At 49.0% G+C, this 22,904-nt stretch overlaps 1 protein-coding gene across 1 annotated transcript; it reads right to left on the bottom strand.

Annotated features, from left to right (window-relative positions):
- Positions 1–1,831: 1,831 nt before the first annotated feature.
- PRDM8 (PR/SET domain 8) lies at positions 1,832–21,631 on the bottom strand. The gene is made up of 6 exons (XM_033857176.2): positions 21,543–21,631; positions 9,490–9,741; positions 8,355–8,491; positions 5,869–6,089; positions 4,642–4,873; positions 1,832–4,215 (listed from the first exon to the last, which is right to left on the bottom strand). The coding sequence occupies exons 4-6, from the start codon at positions 6,085–6,087 to the stop codon at positions 2,600–2,602; spliced, it is 2,067 nt and encodes a 688-aa protein (XP_033713067.1). The 5' UTR covers positions 6,088–6,089; positions 8,355–8,491; positions 9,490–9,741; positions 21,543–21,631; the 3' UTR covers positions 1,832–2,599.
- Positions 21,632–22,904: the final 1,273 nt, after the last annotated feature.

The following is a 22,904-nucleotide window of genomic DNA, read 5'->3' as shown; positions in this document are numbered from 1 at the left end:
GTATTTACTTACTGTTTCTGTAGACCTAAGTTCATCTTTGAATCCCCAACATGTAATAAAACTAGTGAAAGGAAGATTCTGGAAGGATGGGACAGAAACAAAGGGGCATTCCAGGGTTTTTTGTTTGTTATTTGGTTTTTGTTTTTAAGTTAGGCCCTATGCAACCTGGGTTGGTTGGTTGGTTTTTAAGAAACTTTTGCTCTAGAGATCCACTAGTGTTCCAGGCATGGACAATTTAGTCAGCCTCTCAGGCATAGTGGTTTAAGGATCTCTTGCGGACCACCTTCCATTTACCTCCAAATATCTTTCTCACTTCTTGCCATCAAATTTACTCCAAAGCAATCTTGGCCTTTTCTCTAGAAAGCCTCCTTTAGATTTCATTGGAGCCTATTAGACCATTAGAAAAAACAATTCTCCAGTGCCAGAAGTGCTTTAAAGATAGCAGAACCTGTCTCACTCATTGTACAGATAAGAAAACCAAAATGCAGGTAAATTAATGATACCAATAATGATGCAAGGTCATACTCGTCATGCAGAGAAGAGTTAGAACGGGAATTTTGGACTGTTCTTCTCATCACACTTTGCTGGGGATTAGTGTTTCAGATCACCTAACTGTTGCCTAGGAAAAGTGAGATCAGGCCTCAAAGAAATGTAGCACAAAAAGTACTTGGATAATCTTAAGAAAGTCAACCTGCTTTTTCCACCAATCACACTATGGATACATCTCTTTGCCTTACCCCTGGTCTCTACCTGCCTAATGGTAACTCGTTATGTAGTCCTCTTAAGATAATGAAGGTTTCAAAATCCTTTTAGGGAAAACCATCGAAGGCCTGCAATGAGACCTTGTGCAAGTTTCGCATTTCAGAACTTTTCACAAATATCCTTCTTCTGACATAGGGGAGGGTTGGCAAGATGTGAAGGAAGGAATTACAAATGGGAAAGAACACCTCTTGTGATAGATAAAACAGTGTAATATTGGTTTCTAGAGCACCTATGGAGTGACTCTGAAGAAGTCCATGGATTAAGTACAAGCTACCCTAAGACCTAAAGGATCATCATTCATTTGGTTTTGCATCTAATGGTTTCTGGACATACCACATACACCTACATACATACGCTCTGTTTCAGAACTGTTGTCACTATATGAAGAGTACAGAGGGACATTTCATAAGACAAAGGGCAGGGAGAAGAGGAAAGTTCTCAAGGTCTTCTGTATTGTAATGCTCCAGGGCTAGTTTTTTTCCAGAGGCTGTGCAGCTGTTCAAGTCTGTGCAGGGAAAACTGGGCCAATACATACACTACCATGGCCATTTCACCTTGGTTTCTAAAGAAGCTCTCCATAGAGTCTCTTAATGGGTAATGACAGAAAGCTGAAGGGTTCTAGAGCACAAGATACTCTTCCATGTAAGCATCACTAGTAGAACCTAAAGTGGGCTTTTCACCTGGTCTCCCTGATCCAGGTCTGAAAATTATTTGTCTTTGGCCACTTGTGAAAATGCTAGTTATCCTGCTGCTGAAAAGATGATGACATCCCAGGGACAGGTTAGCTTCATGGCAGGCATCTTTGTTTAGATGATTTGTCCTTTGATCAAGAAGCTCAACACTCTCCAGATAAAGATTTTCCAAATAATAATCAGACTTTGTCTTCCCACTTTTAGGCTCAAAACTGGCTTAGAGTAAATAATACAAGTGGGGTAGGGTTTATCGTTCCTCTGTTCTGCAGTTTCTTCCCCTTCTTTTCGGGCACTCAATGAAAATATATGGTACATACTCAGAGTGTAGCCCTTAGCTACAAAAAACATTTTAAAACACCTTCCCAATAATTGCTTTGAAGAAAATAGTCATTTATTGTCAAAGCATCCAACATATCCAGATAATCTATATAAAGTTTAATAAATCTTTCCAGGGATAAAAGAAACACATAACTATTCAGACTCCATTTCACTGGCACAAAATTACACTTTGTATTAAAAGGAAATACATATTTACATAATGATGACATTCTTCATTGAAGTCCATAATCATTTCATGATACATGCACTTCCCCCTGGAAACTTAAATTGAATGGTGACCCTCTTTTTATTTGTTTTGCTTATTTTTGTAGGAACACAAACTGTAATCAAGAGATGCAGAAAGCATCTCACCCTCCTCCTTTACTTTATATCTAAAATAAATTTTGCCCTTACATATTATTCCATCTAAATCGTAAGTGCTTAATAATTTAAGTAGAAACGTATGACAAATGCATCAATATGTTGCAATATATGACATTTTAAAAAATGTACTTTGTTTTGGGGAAAGTGAAAATACGTGCATTCAAAAGAAAACCTCTTAAACACCCCACCCAATCAAAAATCCACCATCTTGTCTCGTGTGTGTGTGTGTGTGTGTGTGTGTGTGTGTGTGCAGTGTAGGTCACGGGTAAACACTTGGATGTAAAGGTTGGGGGGGGGGGCAGAGCACGTGTGTGAGTGTGTGCGTGTGTGTGTCTGGGTGCGATGTTTCAGGTCACAAGGAGGTGGTGGATGTCCTCGTGTGTTTGCTCCTGCAAGGCTCGACTATGCGTGTGCGCGCGTGGAAAGCTGGAGTCCTTTCCGTGTCAATTATGCGAAGTCATGTGCCTGGAGAGGTGGTGGCGCTCCCTGAAGGACTCATTGCAAATGGGGCACTTGAGTTTCTCCTCCCGTCTTCGTTTCACCAAGGGCTCCATGGCGTACTCCTTTTTGTGATGCGACCTCATGTGGTACACCAGGTCGGAGGTCATGCGGAAGGAGGCATTGCACTTGGCGCACCAGTTCTGCGCGGGCAGACACAGAGAGGTGAAGGAGGGCGGCAGCAGCGTGAGCGCCGAGGGCAGCTGCAACTGCAGGGGCCCCGCGGCCGCAGCCGCCGCGGCCGCCGCGGCGGCGGAGCTCTTGGGCCAGAAGGCGGTGGCGTAGAGGAAGGGGCTCTGTTTGGGCAGCCCGCCGCCGCCACCGCCACCGCCGCTCGGCAGAGACCCGCAACCTCCGTTCAGGTCCGCAGCTCCTTGGAGCTTCACGGCCAGAGGATCGGAGGCGGCGGGGTACAGTCTGGTGGGGCCCACACCGTCTCCGGGGTGGCAGGGCTCGAGCGCGCTCAGCTTCTGGCCCAGCACCAGCGGGGACAGCTGAGAGAAGGAGCGCGCCGGCTGCGAGAAGGCGCTTTTGCGCTCGTCCGACGCTGCGCCCTGGCCACCGCTCGCCCCGCCCGCGGTCCCAGCGCCTGCACCGCCCCCTGCGCCGTTGCCGCCCGCACCGCCCAGCTGCTGCACTGAGGTGAAGGCGCTGCCCCGCGCCGGGCTGCCGCCCTCCAGCCGGCCGGGCAGCGCTCCCCCGGGCCGCGGAGCCAGCAGCTTCTCGGAGCCAGCCGGCGACGCGGCCACGGGCGTGGAGGAGCCGCCGCCGCTCGCGTCCTGCTCCTCGGCGGCCATGCTCCCGCCGTCGGCGGCCGCCTCCTCCTGCACACCGGCCGCTCGGGAAGCCTTCTTCACCTCCACGAAGGCGCTGCGCTTCGCCTCGCCTGTCTCCGGGCTGGGCGGCGCGAACAGGCGGCTGTTCTCTTCCAGGCCGAAGTAGCTGCCCGAGGCGCGGTACTGTTGGGGCGTGCACACCAGGTCCTCCTTGGAGGCGGGCGGGGGCCGCTCGGCGAAGCGGCCCCGGCCCCCCACCAGCCCCGCGCCGCCGCCGCCGCCCTCCGCCGCTTCCTCCGGGAATTTCCTCTTCCCTTTGCCCACGCCCGCGGCGTTGCCGTCGGGACTCAGCTCCGCCCCCTGGTGGTCGCTGCAGCCGCTGAGGCTCCTCACTGGGGAGCAGCTGCTGGCTCCCCCGGAGTTCTCCAGCTCCCGCGCCAAGTTGTGAAAGTCCGTGGACGGCTTCGCGCTGCTGCCGCCGCCGCCCGCCGCAGGCGGGTTACCGCCCTCGGGGGAGGGGGCCGGGTAGTGGTGGACCGGGCCGGCTTTGCAGAACTTGGGGCTGGGACCCAAGGGTGCCTCCTGCGGCTGCGGCGGCTGCTGGTCCTTGCCGCCGCCGCCGCCGCCCCCGTGATCCTTGGTGCCCACGCCGCTGCCTTGCTCCTCTCGGGGGCTCACATCAACGCTGTGAAGTCTCTTGGGGCAGCGGAAGCGCAGATGCGCCACATAGGGAAACTCAAACTGGAAACGTTGGCTGCATTCCAGGCATGTGTAAGGGGACGACCCTGCTTAGTGAGCAAACACCACATACACACAATTGCGCGCGCGCGCGCGCACACACACACACACACACACACACACACACCACATGATTACTCAGCATCGTCTCTAGGCCAGTTTGCCATCACCCCCTTCACAAAGCCACCTTCGCTTCTCAGGGCCTGAGTGCCTGAGTACAGAACATCGTGAAAGACCCGATCTAACTTTCCCTCATGATTTGAGGGGAGTGCAGTCATTAAGCCAAGCGTGCCCCGAGTTATCCTCACCTACACCTAGCTGTCCCAGCTTCATTCCGGACTATATCTCAGAAGCTCCCTATGAGGCACTCCAAGGGAGGAAAGGCGCGCCGAGGCGCCAGAGTGAGCCCCGCCGCTCCCTGCGTCGCTCCCCCGCTAGCTAAGGGCCCAGACGCAGGTCGAGAGCCAACCTACCATTCATTTTGCTGTGGGATCTAGAGGGGCAGAGCAAGAGTAACTCAGTCAGTTCTTTCCCGTACCAAACTAATAACTCCTCATCTTTGGCAATCCTGCGGAGAGAGCGGTAAAACAGCTGTCCGTTTTTTATATAGGCTTCAAGGTTCTGCTCTTCTTTATCTCTGGCTGATTGGACCAAACGCAGCCACATCAGACCTTCTGAGGAACCATTCGCCGCTGAGGTGTCTACCTACAGTTTAGAAAAAAGAAAGAATACAAGAAGGAAGGGGATGAGGGAGGGAAACTCTTGTGAGAGAATGAAGCCACAGGAGCCAGGGCCATTTCCTCTGTTATTCTTTCCCAAAGAATTATCTGAGGTCAAGCTTCCAGAAACTTGACCCGAGTTAACATCCATCCTCATGTTTGTGGTCGGCAGGCAAGATAATGTTCCTAGAAAGCTGCATCAATTATGTAGATTATTTAAGTCATCGTATATTGGTTGAACACCAAGTTAGCAAATTTCTTCTTACAATTCAAATTAGTGTTAACCTCTTGAGAATTGATTGCTAAATTATATCACGTTGCAAAAGTATGGGGAATTTTCTTTGTTTTAGAAGTAAAAAGCAGGCTTAGGTTTTAAAAATTATTCTGTGGCATTCACTCATCTTCCTAATTTTGGCTTAAACAATTAATAGTTCTTTGTAAAGAAAGAATAGGAAGTGAGAGGACTTTTCACACTCAAACATATGACTTTAATGATGTTTCATTGTCAAAACATTAACATTTTTATTTAAATACAAACTCTAGGCACTAGCTAGCTTAACCAGAAAGAGTAATATTCCAGGGAACAAGACGCCTCTTGGGATTGGAAGGCAAATGCACCCAATATTTATAATAAAAGTACTTATAGCAAGTACTTAGTATGCAAATAGCCTCAACCCTAGTGAAACCTCCCAAAATGTTAAGGAAGTGGTGTTCGTCTCCAGGAAAGCCCAGAATTGAGGCACTGATTTAGACATATCTGGCATTCAAAATCAATTTTTGTCACTTATTTTGGAAAACCAGTTGACAATACTTCTGAGTTTAATTTTCATTTTCTAACTTTTGGTGTGTAAAATAGAATGGCACGTATCATTGCGTTTTCTACATTCAGAACCTGTCTCAGCTTGCCATTAGAATGATTCTTAGTCCATTTTCAAAAGGATATTACCTTCATAACCCTACACAGCATCGGCCAAGACTTACCCGGAAGATATAAGGGACCGTTCTCTTGTCGGTGGACTTGAGAGCTATGAAAGCTATGCTGTCGTACAGGGAAGTATGGCTCAGGACGCAGGGACCGAATATAGCGTTCTCAGGGATGTCGCAGGTGGTGTAAACGCTGGTAAAAATATCTGTCAGACATTGTTGGACAGCTTTGGCATCTCCATCCCAGATGCCTCTCTGGATGCCCAAATCCTCCATCACTGAAGACAGATACACAGGACAATTGAAGCGAGTTACATTACTCCTTTTGCCTCTATGAATCCAGGCAGAACGTTTTGACTACTAGACAGATTTTTCTTGAATTTGCCTGGTTTTTGCATCGCTCTTATTTCAAAAATAAAGCCAATGGCAGATTAAATCTGGCATATTACAAAGATGCCAATGAAGAGTGCTTTCTTTTCCTTTAAAAATTATAAAAAAAATTGTGATGGGGGAGCTCAGAGCGGACTGACTGCTAGAGAGAAAGAAAAACTGGGCTAGGAAAGAGAAGATCGCTTTTTTCATTACCTTGGGGGAGGATGGGGGGAGGGAGAAAGAAGGGAAGAACAATAGGATTTTTTACTACCCTATAGACTTTCCAGACTGAGAGAAACTTCTAACCCTTGGGAGAAAGCTCCTCTCTTCTACTCTTATGTATTGAACTGGGCGCCGGGGAGCCAATTTTATTCTATTTTTTCTTCCAAAGAGGGGAGCAGCATTTGCGAGCAGGCGGAGACAGCAGAGCATGGCGAATGGATTTCAAGTAGAGTGTCAGGGCCACTGATTCCATGTCAGCTAACCTTTCTCTGCAGCCTACGAGAGGGGACGTGTGTCTGCTCATTTCCATAATCCAACACTGTCCCTCCGAGGGCTTTAATTAAAAGCAGCAAGCAGAGGTAATTATTTTTTTCTCGACACGCTTATTTATGGATGAGGGTGAATCCCAGTTACCTTGTTATACAAGGGGGTGGATAGAGTCGCATGTGCCTCATGAAGTGTGCAGGTATAAGGCAGGACTGAAGGGTCCCCAGTCTGAAATACCGCGTGTGTAATGATTGGTAAATGCTCACTCCCCCAGATAGGACCTTGTCTGGGCAAGAGGGGGCAGCCCTGCTTGAGTAGACCTCGGTGGGCTCTCCAGCTGTTTAATCCGCAGTAATTCAGAAAGTGATGCCCCGATGGAGAGCTCTCTATTATTAAGCTGTCATAAGGAGACATTTTCCTTTCTTTGCCACTGGACACCCCCCCACACACAAGACTTATCATTAAACAAACAAACAAAACAGATATTTAAAATTTAAAGTGGCTTTAAACTGCATTGTTTACTCTTTCTGACTGATTAAAAGATTCCTCCAAGTTGTTGTTTTTTTCCCTAATAACGTCTCCATAGGCAGTTATTTAAGTATATTTTGTACAATTTAAGTAGCAGGAAAGGGAAACCTAATTCTTTTCCTCAGAAGCTGTTCTTCATGGAATAATATTAGTCATGTTCATTTTTATCTTAATGTCTATTAACCAATTAATCTTGCAAATGTGATTACAAGGTAGTGCTTTTATTTATTTTTTTTATTTCCAGCTAACAGAGCATGAAACTTTGGTCAGCCTCTTTTCCATTCACTCTGCTACATCCCCCAAATGTCAAGTATGGGCTGTATATGCCAGGCAGGAATAAGAGAAATTATCCATACAGTAGAAACTTACTTTATTATGCTACAGCATCTATCCCTGGGCATTTTACCCAACACAAGGTAGCCCTTCTGATTCCAACTGCAAATTTAAATACATTTTAAAAAATCCCTCAGAGTGTCTCAGAACCTCCTTTTCAACGGAATCCTATTCTCTCCTTTTCAATTTCCTCAATTCAGCGTTTTATGCTCCAATTTTTCTCTTCCTTTTAAAAGTCTCTTTCACACAAGCGTTTCATTGTGCCGAGAGGTCGCCCCGTCACTTCGGGCAACAGCAGGGACCAATCATTAAAATGCAGTTCTACCTAACAATACGGTGAAAAGATCCTCGCTACGCCGCACTAATAGGGGTTCGCGTCGCCACGGCGGCCGCCACGAGCCTCGAGTCGGTCACAATACAACTGGGCGAGAGCCTGGGCTCTGCCGCCCGCGCGCGGTCGCCTTTGCCACCTAACCTTTCACAGTTCTGCATCCTCCTCTAAGCCCGGGTTCTCAGACGCCCGGGTGATCCTCCCAGAGCCCGCTGGGCTCGCCGAAAGCCGTCGCTGCCGCCGGCCGCTCGCCCTGCCCCGTAGGCAGGCATTGTCTGGCGGCCGCGCGCTCCCCAGTCGCTGGCTTCTTCGCCAAAGGGCTCTCCACCCCTCCTCCCTTTGTATAACCCTATTGGCAGTACAGATCCCGTCAATAATTATCCCCCCCCCCTTTCTGGATAATGAGAAGACGGAGGACAAAATGTTCCACTCTCCCCACCAAACCTGCCTTCCTCCCTTCCTCCTCTCCCATCAATGCAAATAGACTTACCAGGAATAAGGTCAGGATCAAATCGCCCAAATAAGGCCACCTGGAACCGGGAGATGCAATCGAGTGTTTCTTTTGCCTACTGTATCAATGTATTTCCATGTCAAGAGGTGTTGGTGTTGCTGTCTTGTAGGCTCTGCCTAAAGAGAGGAGAGAGAGATGGAGAGACGTGGAGAGAGAAATGAGGGGAGAGTGAGAGAGAGAGAGAGAGAGAGAGAGAGAGAGAGAGTTGTACAGATGGACCCGATGCAGTGACTGACTGGCACGCAGACACACACTTTTTGTTTGCTGCACATAATCTGCCCAATGACGCGTGACAGCCCACGTCCCCTCCCTTTAACTCTTTGCTGGTCTGGGCGCTCCCTACGGCGGCGCCGCCTGCCTGGAAACCTTCTCTCCGGCCTGCCCGCGCCCCGCAGCCCCGAGCGCTTTCGCCAAGTGGCAACGCCTCTCCGAGAGCGGCCCGGCCCGCCTCCTCCTAAAGCCTCGGCCCTCTGAGAGTGGTGGTGGTGGTGGTGGTGGGAATCAGTTTTGGGGTCGGAAATGGAAGTACCAAAAGACCTGGAGAGGGCCTTTTCCCGTTTCGCTTGGCACCTGGAGAACCTCTGGCAGACAGCTGGCCACTCAGCGCGCGCACGGATCCCGCGCGCATTGCCTGAGTCTGAGTTCTGTGAAGGGAAAGGGGGCTGCGGTTTAGCCCCGAGGGATTCTCTGGCCCTCCAGCCGCGGCTGACACGAGCAGCTAGTTGCCAGGGGGTGATAAACCGGCGTCAGCTCTCTCCAGGAGCGCTCACACTACCAAGCCCGCACGAGCAAGATTCAGAAAGGGTGCGCTTTGGTGGCTCAGTCTTTCCTTGAACACGGAGATGGGTAAGAGGGATGGGGTAGGGACGCCGCCAGACCTCCGAAAGGGATTTACAAGGGTCTTTTGGTCCCAGCACACAGTTACCTGGGCGGGGTAAGGGGTGAGAAGGGGACTGGTGGGAAAAACCCAGGTTACGGGACTCAAGCTTTTCAGGCTCTTCCGCCTTCAGCCTGGCGCGTTCTGCGTAATCCCCAAGGGGGTCCCTTGCCGGGGAGGCAGGTAGTCTAAGACCCCCCAGGGGTGGGAAGGGTGAGTTAAAGTAAAAATTATTACCGAGATGGGCTCCGGAGAGCTTTTCACGTCCAGCAGGTGGTGGAAGAGTGAATGGAGTGGCCGACGCCGTCTCAGGAGCCTCGTTTGTGCGCTAAGCCACTTAGAGGCGCTGGCTGGCCCCTTTAGCGCAGCAGTTGATGCTAATGACTTGAGGTCTTTAACAGCCTGAAAGTTGACTCCTTCAACAGGGGCCCGCAACACATTTTCGCTGGGGGATCTCGGGGTTCATTTTCGACATTTAACTCTCTGCTCCTAAGGGAAGAAAGACCTTTGAGTGGTATAGACTGTCCCACTCCTTCAGTCTCATCCACAACACCACTACGTTGAAGAGGGCAATCAGTTAACTTTAGGATAAATCGGACGTGTAGCCGCTACAGTGGACAAAGCAGAACCACGACTTGAGAAGACAACCTAGTTTTTAGCCAGTGTTTAAATAAGGTAAGTGGATTGGGGGTTGGCAAAGAGCAGCCTAAAAGGAAAAGGTGTGTGCAATGTTACTCTGATGCTCCTGTGGCTCAGAGACCTCCCTCCGGAACCCAGTGAGGCAACCAGGCACGGAGCGCCTTTCTTCGCTGGCGTCTACCATACAAGGAAGCCTGGAAAGGATTTTGCAGAGGAGAAAAAAAAAAAAAAAGTGTGAGGAATCTCCCACCAAATTCTCCTTTCTCTCTCTCTGCCTCCCTCCCACCTTCTGTCTCTCTCTCTCCCTCCCCTTCTCTTTTCATCCGGCCCCCACATAAGTTCTGAGTCCTTCTGACCAGACAGAGCTGTTGTCTAGGATTAAGCTGGGACTTGGAGAAAGAAGGGTTGCAAAATCCCCATATACTAGGAAGTAAAGGAAGAATTCTCCCTTAAATGTTCAGGTTAGCTATTGAGTTTTCAAAGAAACCTTCTCAAACTACAGTTGTCTTTCATCTTAACATATCATTTTTCTTATGCACATGTGCACACTTTAAAATAGTTTGCTCAAGGGCAACTCATGTAACGACCAAAGCTTAATGCTGAGGGCTCTCACATGTCTCTATATAAGAATCTGCAAGGTATTTAGCCACCAATTGGCTTATACCTGGATGCTCCATTCATTACTCCCCCCATCTCACTCACACACATGCATTCCCCCTTCACTTGTTTAAAGAAAGGGTGATGGGATTAGAAATGTCATAAGAATTGCCTCAAACATCTGAAAAATAAATTGCAGTGTTGAAGAATTCAATTAAGTGAATTCAGAGAAGGAAAAAGTAAGGGCAGGTGACACACAGGTATAAACAACAGCAAATTAAGATACAGAAGTAGCCATAAGAGGGTTGTGGTCCCTTAGAAACTACAGCGAAGGTGTGTGTGTGGACAGGGGGGAGGAGTGCTGTGTCTTCGAACCTAATTCCTAAACTGTAGAACGAAACACTCCTTAGGGCCTTCTTTTGCTTTTTGTTTGTTTGTTTGTTTTTGTTTTTAAAAGAGAATAGGGAGTTTGCCTTTCCCAGGAAAAGTCATCAGTCCATGCATAGACACTTTTAAAAAATCCTCTTACATATTGTAAATTTAAAAGCATCCACCCCAGAATATAAGCGTTCTGGAAAACCTTAAAATCTAAATGGCAGGCATTTTTCTTTTCCCTGGCCTTTCCTTTCTTAGACTATGTCTCCTTTGAGGTACTGAAACCTAGACTCCAATTTGTATAAAATAACAGATGTTTCTGGTACTGAAATTGGGGGTGAGGGAGCTTGACTTTCCAAATCTCAAGCTAGAAAATAACTAAGATTCTATATATCAAAGAGGGGAGAGATGTATTGAGAATCTGGCCATCAGATGATATTTCCTCTCAGTTTCACTTACCTGCCCCCTAATTAGATTTCCACTGCTGATTTTAGATATAAATCCCCAGATAAAAAATTTCCTACATTTTATGAATCCAACCAACTCTTTGTCTTATGTATTAAACGATTCACACAACAACCACAAACCCACAAATATAGGTAAGAGCAAGTTTGAAATTCCTACTTTGAGGGTTTCCCAGTACTTTAAGTGATACACATTTTGTTAGGTAATATAAATGGTCTAAATGAAAATTGCTAATTGGAGGTAAATGAAATCTACAGATTACTTTTATTTTTTTTTTTAGAAATTTATGGGCTAAAATGGTGCATAAGCCACTTTGAAATCATTCTGCATTATTTCTTACTGGAATTCACTGGTACTAAATGAAGAGTTGAGGCATTTATTCATCCTAAAACAATACTATAAAGATGCATCTCGGTCAATAGTTTTATATAATTCACATGGAACAATGGGTTTATGCATATATTTGGAGCTCTTTTCCCTGGGATTTTATTTCCAATTAAATGATTAGAGAGATGACTATGAAGAGTGAAGGTATTTTTGCCTTGCCCCACTTTAACAAGGCTTCTTGCAGTTATGGCAAAAAATACATGTGTAGACAACTGCAGTATTGTTTTAGAAGAGAAGGCTGGAGAGAGGTTGATGAATGATTCCCGAGGTGGTGCCTTTTACGACCTAAGTGAGAGGATGGAGAAAGGGTAAGAAAGGAAATCTGATTCTTGAGAGCATTAGAATGGAAATGTCGTTTCTCCTCCCAGGGGAGAGAAAAGGGGCCCCAAATATCTCAACTTCTGTAATCGGAAGCAGGTAAAGTCTCTACGAATAACTCACTCAGAAGGATTATTACTTTATAAGAATGAAAACACATTATTTTTCTTTCTCTATCACTTTCTAGGTCCTGGCTCATCCCCCTCTAATCGTATCACCAAAGCACTACAGCAGCAAAGGCTCAGTGTATATATATATATATATATATATATATATATATATATATATATATATACACACACACACACACACACATATATATACACATGCATATATATATATATATATATATATATATAAAATATTATATATATTTACACACTGGAAGACAAGAGGATGCCAAAGAAGCAGATAGATGGTGGAGACATTTTCCTAAACTTTCCTACAGGGAGGTCTCTGGAAGGGGCTATGAGGAGATTGGGGAAGGCAGAGAAAGGAGCTTCATGGAGGGGTGTTGCATTGCCCTAGCCTCACCAAGGAGGGTAAGGAACTTTCTAAGGGATGACTTAGAGGCAAGAAGAGGCAGAGTTGCTGAGCTGGATAATGGTTTACAGGGATGGGGATGGGGCACTTTGTTTTTTATAAGTATTCATGGCAATTTCAGTATGGGTCTGTTCCTCACCAAGAGTTACAGTTGGTTCAATAGGTCATAAATGGTTTCCCGGGCTCATTCTTGGACAGCCAGAAACTCAAAGGATGGATAATTTTGTAGCCTGTGAGGAGGGACTCCAGGCTTCCAACTGCAGGGATCATTATTCCTGACTCACATTTTTCTCTTTTCAGCTTTTCCTCTTTCTCAATAAATAGTAACTGTTCTTAATCCTGCTGCTACTAAAGCTATCATCATTATAGTTATAACCTACATTTCTCAAGTTTAAAACCTTCTCTCTGAGGGATCTCAAGTTCCACATGCCCTTCCTTTTGTGGGAGTTCAGCTTCAAGCTGAATAGCCTTTGAGAGCTTTGTGTAATTCATTTTCTCTCCTGGATCTAAGTTGTAGTCAGCTGGCTTAATGGCTTCTGTGAATGACTTCCAGCAGGGCAAGCAAACTGTGGTAATATTGAAGGCAACTACTACAGATCTGAAACCAATGCCTCATGCTCACCTAGTGAATGTAACCTGTGAACCAGATCTAATATGCAGCATCCTGACCCCCTGGATTCTCCCAGATTTTATACCCCTCCTCAGATGAATATCTAGAGATTTAGCAAGGAATTTTCTGTCAAATCCTCAGGTTACAAAGTCCTTCCCAGAATCATACACACAGCCCTTGAATGTATCTTAGTAGGAGGAGTAGGGTAGGAGGAAGGAAATGTAGACAGGGCATAGTCAGCCCCTCTGAGCCTCTCTCTCTCTGGGCCAGGCTTTCCAGGCAGACAGGGGACCAAGGGGTGTCTAGCAGTCTCAAATTGGAGGGAACATCAGATTTTGAGAAGACTGACTCTAGGCTTTAGGAATGTCACCAAGTTGAGAGGCTCTACATCAAATTTCTTTCCACAGCCAGGAGAAGGGGCATGATCACAATACTCAGTAGTACCTGAGTTCCACCTCTTTTCCTCTTTATTTTAGGGTGAGTGCAATTCCTGAGTTAAAAGAGAGGTGCTTATTGAAATAGTGGGTTCATACTAGGCAGAATCGACTCCCTGGAACCTGGTCAAAGCTAGCCCTCTAAAATATGGACTTAGATCGTAAATTGGGCTGCTGGGGGATGAGCAACATTCTTTCCTGGGAAGGGGGCCTAGTCAGAATGCACACATGCCCGAGACTTTCTAGCTCAGAATCTGTCCTTGGCATACTTTCCTGAAGCCTGAGGAGAGAGACATCTGATTTTCTCTAAGGAAAAGAGAGGCAAAAAAGAAAAGGAATGAAAAGGCTTGGAGGAGTAGATATCACTCAGTGACCACAACAGTGATGATTCACATTTCTTTGTTAGAGCCTTGGAAATAGTTTCATTTTTTCCACAAACTATGTTCTCATACCCAAACTGCTACCTGGTCATCTTGCAAATTGGATTGAGTGAAAATTATCTTTTATGATTTCAGTTCAAATTAATTGCAGGTATTCCATGATTTAATCCAGGGGAATTAATCTAGCATCAATGGAGGAATGTCTCCCCAAATACTATATGGAAGGTCTATAGCTTTTAACAGATTTGCATAAGCACTAAAAAACTACCAGAGTAGGTTTTCTTCAATTCTAATACTTGGAGAAGTAGTCCTTAAGGAATTCAAAGATCAGCTTGTCACAAACAACTGTAATAACACTACTATAAACAATATTGTATACACATTACAAAGTGGCAAAAATAATAGGCAGGGGGCTTGAAACTTATATTTGTTCTCTTGTACCTAGTTATTGAAAAGCCAATTCCCACATTGATTTGCTAGTCTTCTGGTGATGTGATATAAAGGTAAGCAAGATATAATTAATAATGTCCTCTAAAGTTTTAAGGAAAATCCATATTTTTAAAATAAATAATATCCAGAATTGTCAAACAAATCATTCACAAAATCCTAAGAAGAATAAACATATTGACTTTAAAGACCTGAATGTTCACTTTCCTGAAGGCCTAGAATTCAATTTAGGTCTGAACAATTTTATACCTGATCAGACATGGTTGTGTGTGTGTGTGTGTGTGTGTGTGTGTGTGTGTTACAGAGAGAGATTTTTCTTGGCTGCATATCTACAAAGCAGTCACTTCTCCTTGTTGCATGTTTTCATGTAAGATGGTTTTGAGAAAATGTGTGAAGTCATATAGGAGAGCAATTGATCTTGGAGAAGCAAAACAATAGAGTTCTAAAGAATATATTTTATACATATGATTTTAGTAACAAGTAGCTTGTGTATGTGATCAGATGCCTCGTAGCATTATCTACATGCTAGAGTCAGTTTACCTGAGGCACTAGGAGGTCAACGTTTCCAGGGATCCTCTGAACTTGGGAAAATGTCCTGGGGAAAGTCAATGCTCTGAGAGTGGGGTCGGTTCCATTTCTTATCTGGGGGACTGAAATAGTTCTTCTATCCCTAATGTCACTGATAGCTGAGTTTGGGCCCAACGTTTGGGCCTCAAAGCAAGGCAGGGAAGTGCTTGCGAGCCGCAGACCATTCCTGATGTCTGGATCTCCTGTGTCTATGTCTCAGTAGAGCTAAGAGTACGGAGAAGGCCAAATGACAGAGACGGGCTTAGATGTGGGCTAAGGAGGTCTCCCTGCGAGACACCCAGGGAGGGCATTACCCGGACAGTATCACAAAGGGCAGACAACACTCCCACTACATTTGGGATGAGTCATCAGGGAGTGACACTGGACAGGACCTGGGAGGAACCAAACAAGCCTTCAGCGGAGGGTTACTCTTTTAGAAACAGCGCTAGCAAACCAGGAACGTGGGGCAAGAAGAAGCCATGCAGCGCTCTCAGCGCGCGGCAGACACCCCCTGGACTAAGCTGGGAGCAAGTGGAGTTAAGCCTCCTCTCCTCCAAGTTTTCCGTAGTCTCCAACCTCCTATCGCCTCCACGGAATTAGTGCCAACTCTGGCCTCCTGCTAAGCGACTGCTTTCCGTGTGGAAAGGCTTCCCGAGCGCTGGGCTTTCGCATACACCAGCTCCCTCCCTCCCATCCCCCAGTCCCCTGCGCGGTCCTCGGCCGCCGCCCCCCTCCCCCGCCCCCCTTTCCCAGGGCACGGGGTCTGTGTTCTGATGTCTCACTAGCTGGGCTGCCAGTGACCTCTCCCAGCCTTGGATTTCCTCCTCAGGCAGGCTAAGGCTGGCAAGAGCTGCCTCCCGGGTCGCGGTAAGGACTCGGTAAGGGAACAAGGGCGAGCGCGCTTTTGAAAGCCAGTTGCTGAGCAGATGGTAAAGGATTACTTCCAAGAGCCGGGGTTAGTTTCATTTCAGCCTTGGCCATCCCAGAGAGGTCTCAATGCCTTCATTAAGGAACATTCTCAGACGTCTAGGGAACTGACCCAAGCACGAGCAACAACTCAGGTTTGGGCCGCAACTCCATCAGGGCAACTACCTGTGTTCGAATCCCGGCCCGTGACGCTTGGCGGATAATTTAACCTGCCCGTGCTTCAGGCCTTCCTCTGTGAACCGAGGGTAATAAAGGCAACTCCTTTCATGAAATTACCGTGAGGGCCGAGTTGGTATTTAGCAAGCGCAGAGAACACTGCCTGACACACAGTAAATACCTATTTCAGTGCTGGCTACTGTTACCGTTAGTAACACTGCCTCAGCTTCCTTTTCAGAAAATTTAAGAATTGTATTGTGCACCCGCCTTCAAAGCCACTCAGTGAAGGCTGAGGATTTCTCGATGTTTCTAGGAACACCGGAAGGAGGTACTGGAGGATAAAATAAGCAGGCGGGAGGAATGCGTCAGGTGTTCAGGAATCCCTTCTACGGCCAAAGGAAGGGCCCAAACAGACTTTACGGAAGAGCGAGCTGTTTTTGGCTGGTAGGCTGGGAGATTGGACTTCTTCTATCCCTCTTCCCGGCCGTGAGTCCTTTCTTTTGACCTGGCAGCGGCGCAAGTTAGAAACGCAGGGAAGTCCGGGCACTACCACCCGATGGGGTAAGAAGCCTGTGAACGCATCGCTGATTGGCTCAAGTGCCGCGGCCAGAAAGCCAAAGCCTGGCCGGCCAGAGAAACCTGAAGCCTGGGTCGCCCGCTCCCACCAGGGCTCAGGGCCTCAGAGCGGTGCGGCCCTTCTTCTCCCTCCAAAGGCCGGGGATCAGCTGCGGCCCTCGGGAACAGGCGGGCCCGGAAGCAGGGTGGGCATCCCCGTACCTCCCCTCCACACCCTATCCTGGGTAGCTCTGCGGGACGTGGCGTTGCAGCCGGGACCTCAGCCTCGCGGTCCCGACCCGGCCCCGCCTCGCCCCAGACGCCCGCACGCGTTCTGCGCGGGGCCTTGTGGGCCGCGCGGCCGACGGAGCCTAGTCTCTGGGGCGGCGCTGCCGGGCAGAGCCTTCTCCCTGGGCCCCATCGGCTTCGCGCAGCCGCAGCCCTGGGCAGGCGCGCTCCGTTTGCTGCAGGCCTACAGTCTCCACACTCTGCGAAACCTCTTGCCCGGGCAGGGACAGGTAACAGAGATCAGTGTGGGCTCTTTATTCTGAAGGGTCCTGGAACCAGTGGTTAAGAGGTCAAAATTTGGGATCCTGAACACTTCTGTTTGAACCCCAGGTCTGCAGTCTACTAGCTGTGTGTCTTTGAGCAAATCACCTAATCTCTCTGAGCTTTAGTTTCCTTATTTGGAGAATAGCATAAACACCATTTGTCTCATAGGGTGGCTATGAATATTGTAAAAACAAGCCTGGGTTCAGAACCCAGCTGGACCACTAGCTTGGGTTAACTTCTCTGTTCTTCTATTTCCTGTGAAGGAAGGGGACGTGTGAACTAGCATTAATAATACTTAACTCAAAGGGTTCATAAGAATTAAATGCAATAAGCCTATGGGAGCATTCAGTCTAGCACATAGTAAGAGCCTAAACAGTTAATTAAAGCACCTCAGTGCCTGCTACTTTGAAATGCTGAGTAAACATAATTTTTAAATCTTAGCTCTCCTAATCTTTGTATCCTCTTCAGAGAGAAGCAGAATGCAAAGGTGCATGTTGCTGTGTGGGTTGTGGTGCACACAGAATTGGGAAGAAGCAGCTTGTGGCAGTAAGGTAGGTGACACTTGTGAAACCTGCATGCCTTTCCTTCTTGGCCTTTCCTCTTCAGTTTCTAGGGTCAAGGTAATAGAATAGGAAAGGCAGGGTAGAGGAACTTAGAACATGGAAGATGCTCAACAAATGTTTCTTGAGTAAAAAAATGGCATTTCAGATATTAATGAGGCAAGGAGTCTGTCTGAAATGGAATGGAGGACCCAGAATTGGGGTTGTCTTCCATCTCTCTGCACCTGGCTGCCCATAGCCATGTTACGAGCATTTCTGAGTGACATTATGTCTTGGCTTCTGGGAGGGGAAGACACAGGGGTGAATTATCTTGGGGTGAATTAGGCCTTTAGTGGAGGGTTGGGATCTGTATATTCCCCAAAGCTTGAAAATTCAATTAAGAGTCCAGGAGCTCACATTCACAGACATCCCTTAATCATCCTTAGAGCTCAGACCCTTGCAAAGAAGGGGAGCATACGTACATCACCATATGCCTCATCACTGCCCCACTCCTTCAATACTAGTGTCTTCTGATTTTTCAGATGGAAGCACTAACATGCTTTTTTGTTTTCTATAGATAATAGGATAATGGAGGATGATGTTTTACCCGGAACTAACAGGACATTGGGGGAAACATGGCCCCAAACAGCATTCAAGACCATACCCGTCTGCTTTATTCCTGAGGGCAGAGAATACTGATGCAGCAACAGCAATCTAAGGTATTTTATAAACTTCTGGCTCTTCTTCTGCTCTCCTCTCAGATCCTGACTAAAACCGTGTTAGCAGAAAGGAGAATGAAATGAAATAAAACCAATTCCTCAGTGTTACAACACCTGCCCCCCCGCCCCCCCCCCACCCAGGGCAAAGGCAACAACTGGTGAGAAGGAGCTGCAACTTGGAAAAGATTTATTTTTCCTGGCCATAAATCTCATCCCCTTGTTCCTCTGCCCAACGAAGCATGATAAAGTCCTTTTCCATAAAGTATTCAGTATTAGAGCCACAAAGCTCCCCCAATCAGTAGCCATCTGCTTCTACCATAACTGCTGCTCCTGAAGCAGGGAAAGCAGAGCAGAGAAAGGGCACCACTGTTAGGCTGCTGGACAAATGAGGAGACTGAATAGCTTTGGTTTTCCTTGTGTATCTGTATCTATAGAGACAGGAGAAGAAAGGCCGCATTATATTGATACAACAATTGTAAAACAAAACACGGAAGAGGCATCTAAAGGGCAATATCGCATGCATCAGGGGTCTCCAGATAAAAGGGGAACTAACAGATTTATAGAAACCTTTAATTGGTTTTCAATTGGAAGCTAAAGAGGCTGGGGCGAAGCCGTGAAGAGTGGCAGAGTGCTCTCCTTCAGCCGTCTGGGAGGCGTGATCGATTTCGCGGAGGGCGAAAAGAAGAATCTGGAACCCGCCCGGCGCCTCGGCGAGGGCAGGGAACAACTCCATGAGCTTTCCTCTTGGGCCAGGGAGTTACTGATTTGATCATAAAAGCAGAATTTCTCAATCGCTCTCTCTTTCTCTCTGTCTCCCTCTCTTTTTCCCTTCCTCCCACCCTCCTTCAGACTAGTAGGCAAGTGGAGAGGGAAGGAAAGGGTGCAAAAGTAAATATAACTTTATATTCCTGGAAGAAATAGACCCCAGCGTAAAGACACCAAACTTTAAGCCTGTTCATGCGCTAGTAGGGAGGCCTCTTTGGAAGAAACAGGAGTCCCGCCCTCACCCTACCCCAGCCCTCTCCTCCTTTTCTAGACCCAAACAGGAAAAGCTAAAAATCACTGGAGACTCTCCACTTAATAAGGGAGAAGTCTTTGCTTGAGGCCACTGGGTTTGTCTCAGAGCGGATCTCTCCACTCTGCAGGCACCGCGCGCTTTTACTTAACCCCTTTCTGCCCGGCCGGCGGCAGCCTCCATCAGCCTCTGCGGACAGCGCCCACCCACACAGCAGCCCCAGACGTCCGTCAGTCGGCTCCTAAGGCTAATTTATTGGCCCGACCCTCCATTATCTTTTTCGATTTCCTAATTAATCAAAGATAAAAGGCAATGGTGCAAATTACGATTATGAGGGAACTGGAAGACCGTTTTGAATAAAATGGAGAAGGGGAACATGATTGATTGAACGGCAGGAGAGTGGATAGTGAAATCTCAAGTGCGAGGAACAGGCCTCAGAGGGTGAAACCCTGACCCCTCCGTCTTGCTAGCTGACCCCTCCGCCTGCCCTAACACCGTCGCAACAGGACAGCCCCAAATGAGGTCACTTGTGTCCGAAGCCTTCGGAGGAAAGAGAACTGGGTTTCCTCTCGGGGGTCCAACCTCACTAGGCGCCTAACGCCTAGCTAACTCTACCCCACCCCTCCCACCATCCAACACACACACACACACACACACACACACACACTCCGCAGCCACCCCTGAGGAATTTCAGGACTCCTGGCCGGCGATCCCATTCCACAGCAGCAGCGCCTTTTGACTGAAATGCACCCCATTATTGCGACACTGCGCCGCGTCTCAAGTCTCTCACGGTTTTCCTTCTCTTTGAATATTCCTCTAGCGAGGCTAACTCTTGGTGAAATTGCAGGAAAACAAGTCTAGTAGGTCAGAGATTGCATTTGCTCGTGTAAGGGATTAATAGAGCCCCTGTCTGATGCTGCTTTCCAGAATTACGTTCGGGATTAAAAGGCAGACACGGCACGGCACACATTTTGCATTCTCTGGTGGTTGTGATTAATGTTTCCGAGGGGATTTGTACTGGGAGCTTACGGAACGTGCTCTCGGGGGTCTAATGCCCGACGACCGAGAGCAGGGACGAGCGGAGGGTCTGTGGGCACGCGCCAGAGCACTGGGGGATTAGAGGGGACGTCAGATGGGCGCGCGACGCCAGGCGCCGCGGCCTTTTAGCGCCTTCCTCCCTCCACCCCATCCCAGCACAACTGCTACGGAGGACCGCAGTGAGGACTGTCCGGGAAGGCGGACTTTAGGTCTTATAGGGGTCTGTGTAAGGGAAAATGCCCTCGAAGTGTCCTGACTCTGGCGTGGGAGAAGGGTGCTCAGTACCAGGCCGCTGAACTTCATACATCCCTCCAGTAAAGGGAATTACGAGCTCCGCGTTCAGGTGAAGCGCTGCTCCCAAACGCGGCACCCCCCCCCCCCCCAGTCAAAGAGTCGCCGGGCCCAGGCCAGGAAGAGAGTAACCTCAACCCCACGAGCCACCACTCTCAGAGCTGCTTTCGGGGGAAGCCGGGAGGCACCCGTGGAGAGGAGCCAGAGCCTAGGCACGAAATACATCCCCCTTCCCACCGCCCCAGGAGGCGCACAAACCCTGACCGCGCGGTTGGAGGGACCAGGGAAGGAGAGGAAAGGTCCAGGATGCAAGGGGGCAGGCGGGGAGAAAGAAGGGAACCTGGCAAGCAAGAGAAAAAGAGAGGCAAATAGGAAGCGAGAGAGAAGAGCAGAGGGAGGAGAGCGGAGAAAATGGGGAAGCGGGTGGTCGCAGCTGGTGGGCATTACCGCTCTCCGGCAGAAGGGGGCACCTTTCCGGCCCGAACAGCCTTCCACTGGGCTGGGGCGGGATGCCCAGGCGGAGCCCGCCCTCGGGCCCGATCTCCGGGGTGCTGGGCGCCCCCTCCTGGCGGCTGGGCGGCGCTCCCGGCGGTCCAGCGGGTGCTCGGGTCCCGCGCCTGCTCGGCCCCGGTGCGGAGGTGGTGCCGGGAGGAAGGTCGGGAGACGGTAGGGGTGTGAGGGTGCTGAGGCGGCGGGCAGGCTCCCCTCCCCGCACCCTCCCCCGCGGTCTCCTCACCTGGGGCCTGCAAGACTCTTTCCCTGCGGACGCGGCTCCTGCGCGCCCGTCAGCGGCCCGGCTCCCGCACCATTCCGAGCCGGCGGAGCATCCCGCCCTCCTCGCCGAGCGGTTGAGGTCTCAGCCGCAGCAGCTGGGAGGGAGGGAGCGACCGCCGGCTGCTGCCGGGCGGCGTCTAGGGGCCGCGAGCCGAGCGCGAGGAGCCGCCATCTGGAGCCTCGGCAGCGGGCGGAGGTGCGGGTACAAGGGAAGGGGCCTAGCGGCTCGGCCAGAGGCGCGCAAGGGGCCCGGGTCCGAGCGTGGGAGCGGATGCCTGGGGGTGTGGGGGGAAGGTGTGTCTGAGGAGCTATGGCCCCTGGGGAGGAGGAACAGGCGTCTGACCCCTTTAAGCGCCCGGAATTCCGGGGCAGTACCGACCGGCAGGTCTAACAGAAAGAGCGGAGGGCCCCGCGTGGCAGTCCATCCTCCTACCAGCTATTTCGCCTTGGCGGGTGGAGAGCTGTGTGTGTGTGTGGGGGGGGGGGGGGGAACCAAAACACTCCTAGACGCGCACAGACCCGCTGCCCGTCAGAAGTGGTTTTCTCATTTCCCTTTCCTCCCACCTTGTCCATCCCACTCCAGGAAACAGTCCGCTCCACACGGCATGGATTTTTGGACACCTCCACGTTACTTCAGACAACTACTTAAGCCAGAAAGTGGGACAAACACTGACAGGATATCACCCCTGGGGATAAATAATATCTAGTTTCCGGTGGACGGTAGAAAAGGAAGGGGGAGGGGTGAGGAGAGCTCATCCTTGTACTTTTAGCGTAGGGAAGGAGAGGATAGGGTGTGTCCTTTCTCCCCTCTCCTTTTTTCATTTCAGACCCTCCAATGTTTTTATATCTTTAACTTAAAAAAAAAATTCCCCTTTCCTAAATTTAGATGGTGGCGGGGAGCAAACTCATGGAAGGGGAAAGGTGATGAGTGTGGGAGAGAGCCAAGGGAGCCGGTCAAACGGACTCAAGCTCTCCAGCTTCGGGGCTATCGCTGAGGGAGATGCCCTCAGCCATAGGTTTTAGCTCAATGTAGGGGGGACTGATTGGGTGTATGGGTGATGGCGGGAAGTCTGGATTAAAAAAAAAAAAGGTATACCCACTCTCACCTCAAGGCATTCTCACTCCCACCTCAAGGCATTAAAAGACCCCCCCCCCCCCCCGCCCCAGCTGTCTCGTGTCCGGCAGAATGGCATTATGTAAAAGATCTGGCATGTCACCCAGTGGCACATCTGGTAGGTGTAGATGACATTCATTAGCACAGGGCTTCTACTCTGCAGCATGCCAAAGCCCTGACAGAGATGCCCGCTGCCAATCATTCATTCGC

Source organism: Tursiops truncatus, chromosome 5 (genome assembly GCF_011762595.2).
Source record: "Tursiops truncatus isolate mTurTru1 chromosome 5, mTurTru1.mat.Y, whole genome shotgun sequence".
Classification (NCBI taxonomy): domain Eukaryota; kingdom Metazoa; phylum Chordata; class Mammalia; order Artiodactyla; family Delphinidae; genus Tursiops; species Tursiops truncatus.
The sequence above is the reverse complement of the archived record's forward strand: the minus strand, read 5'-3'. Positions and strand labels throughout refer to the sequence as shown.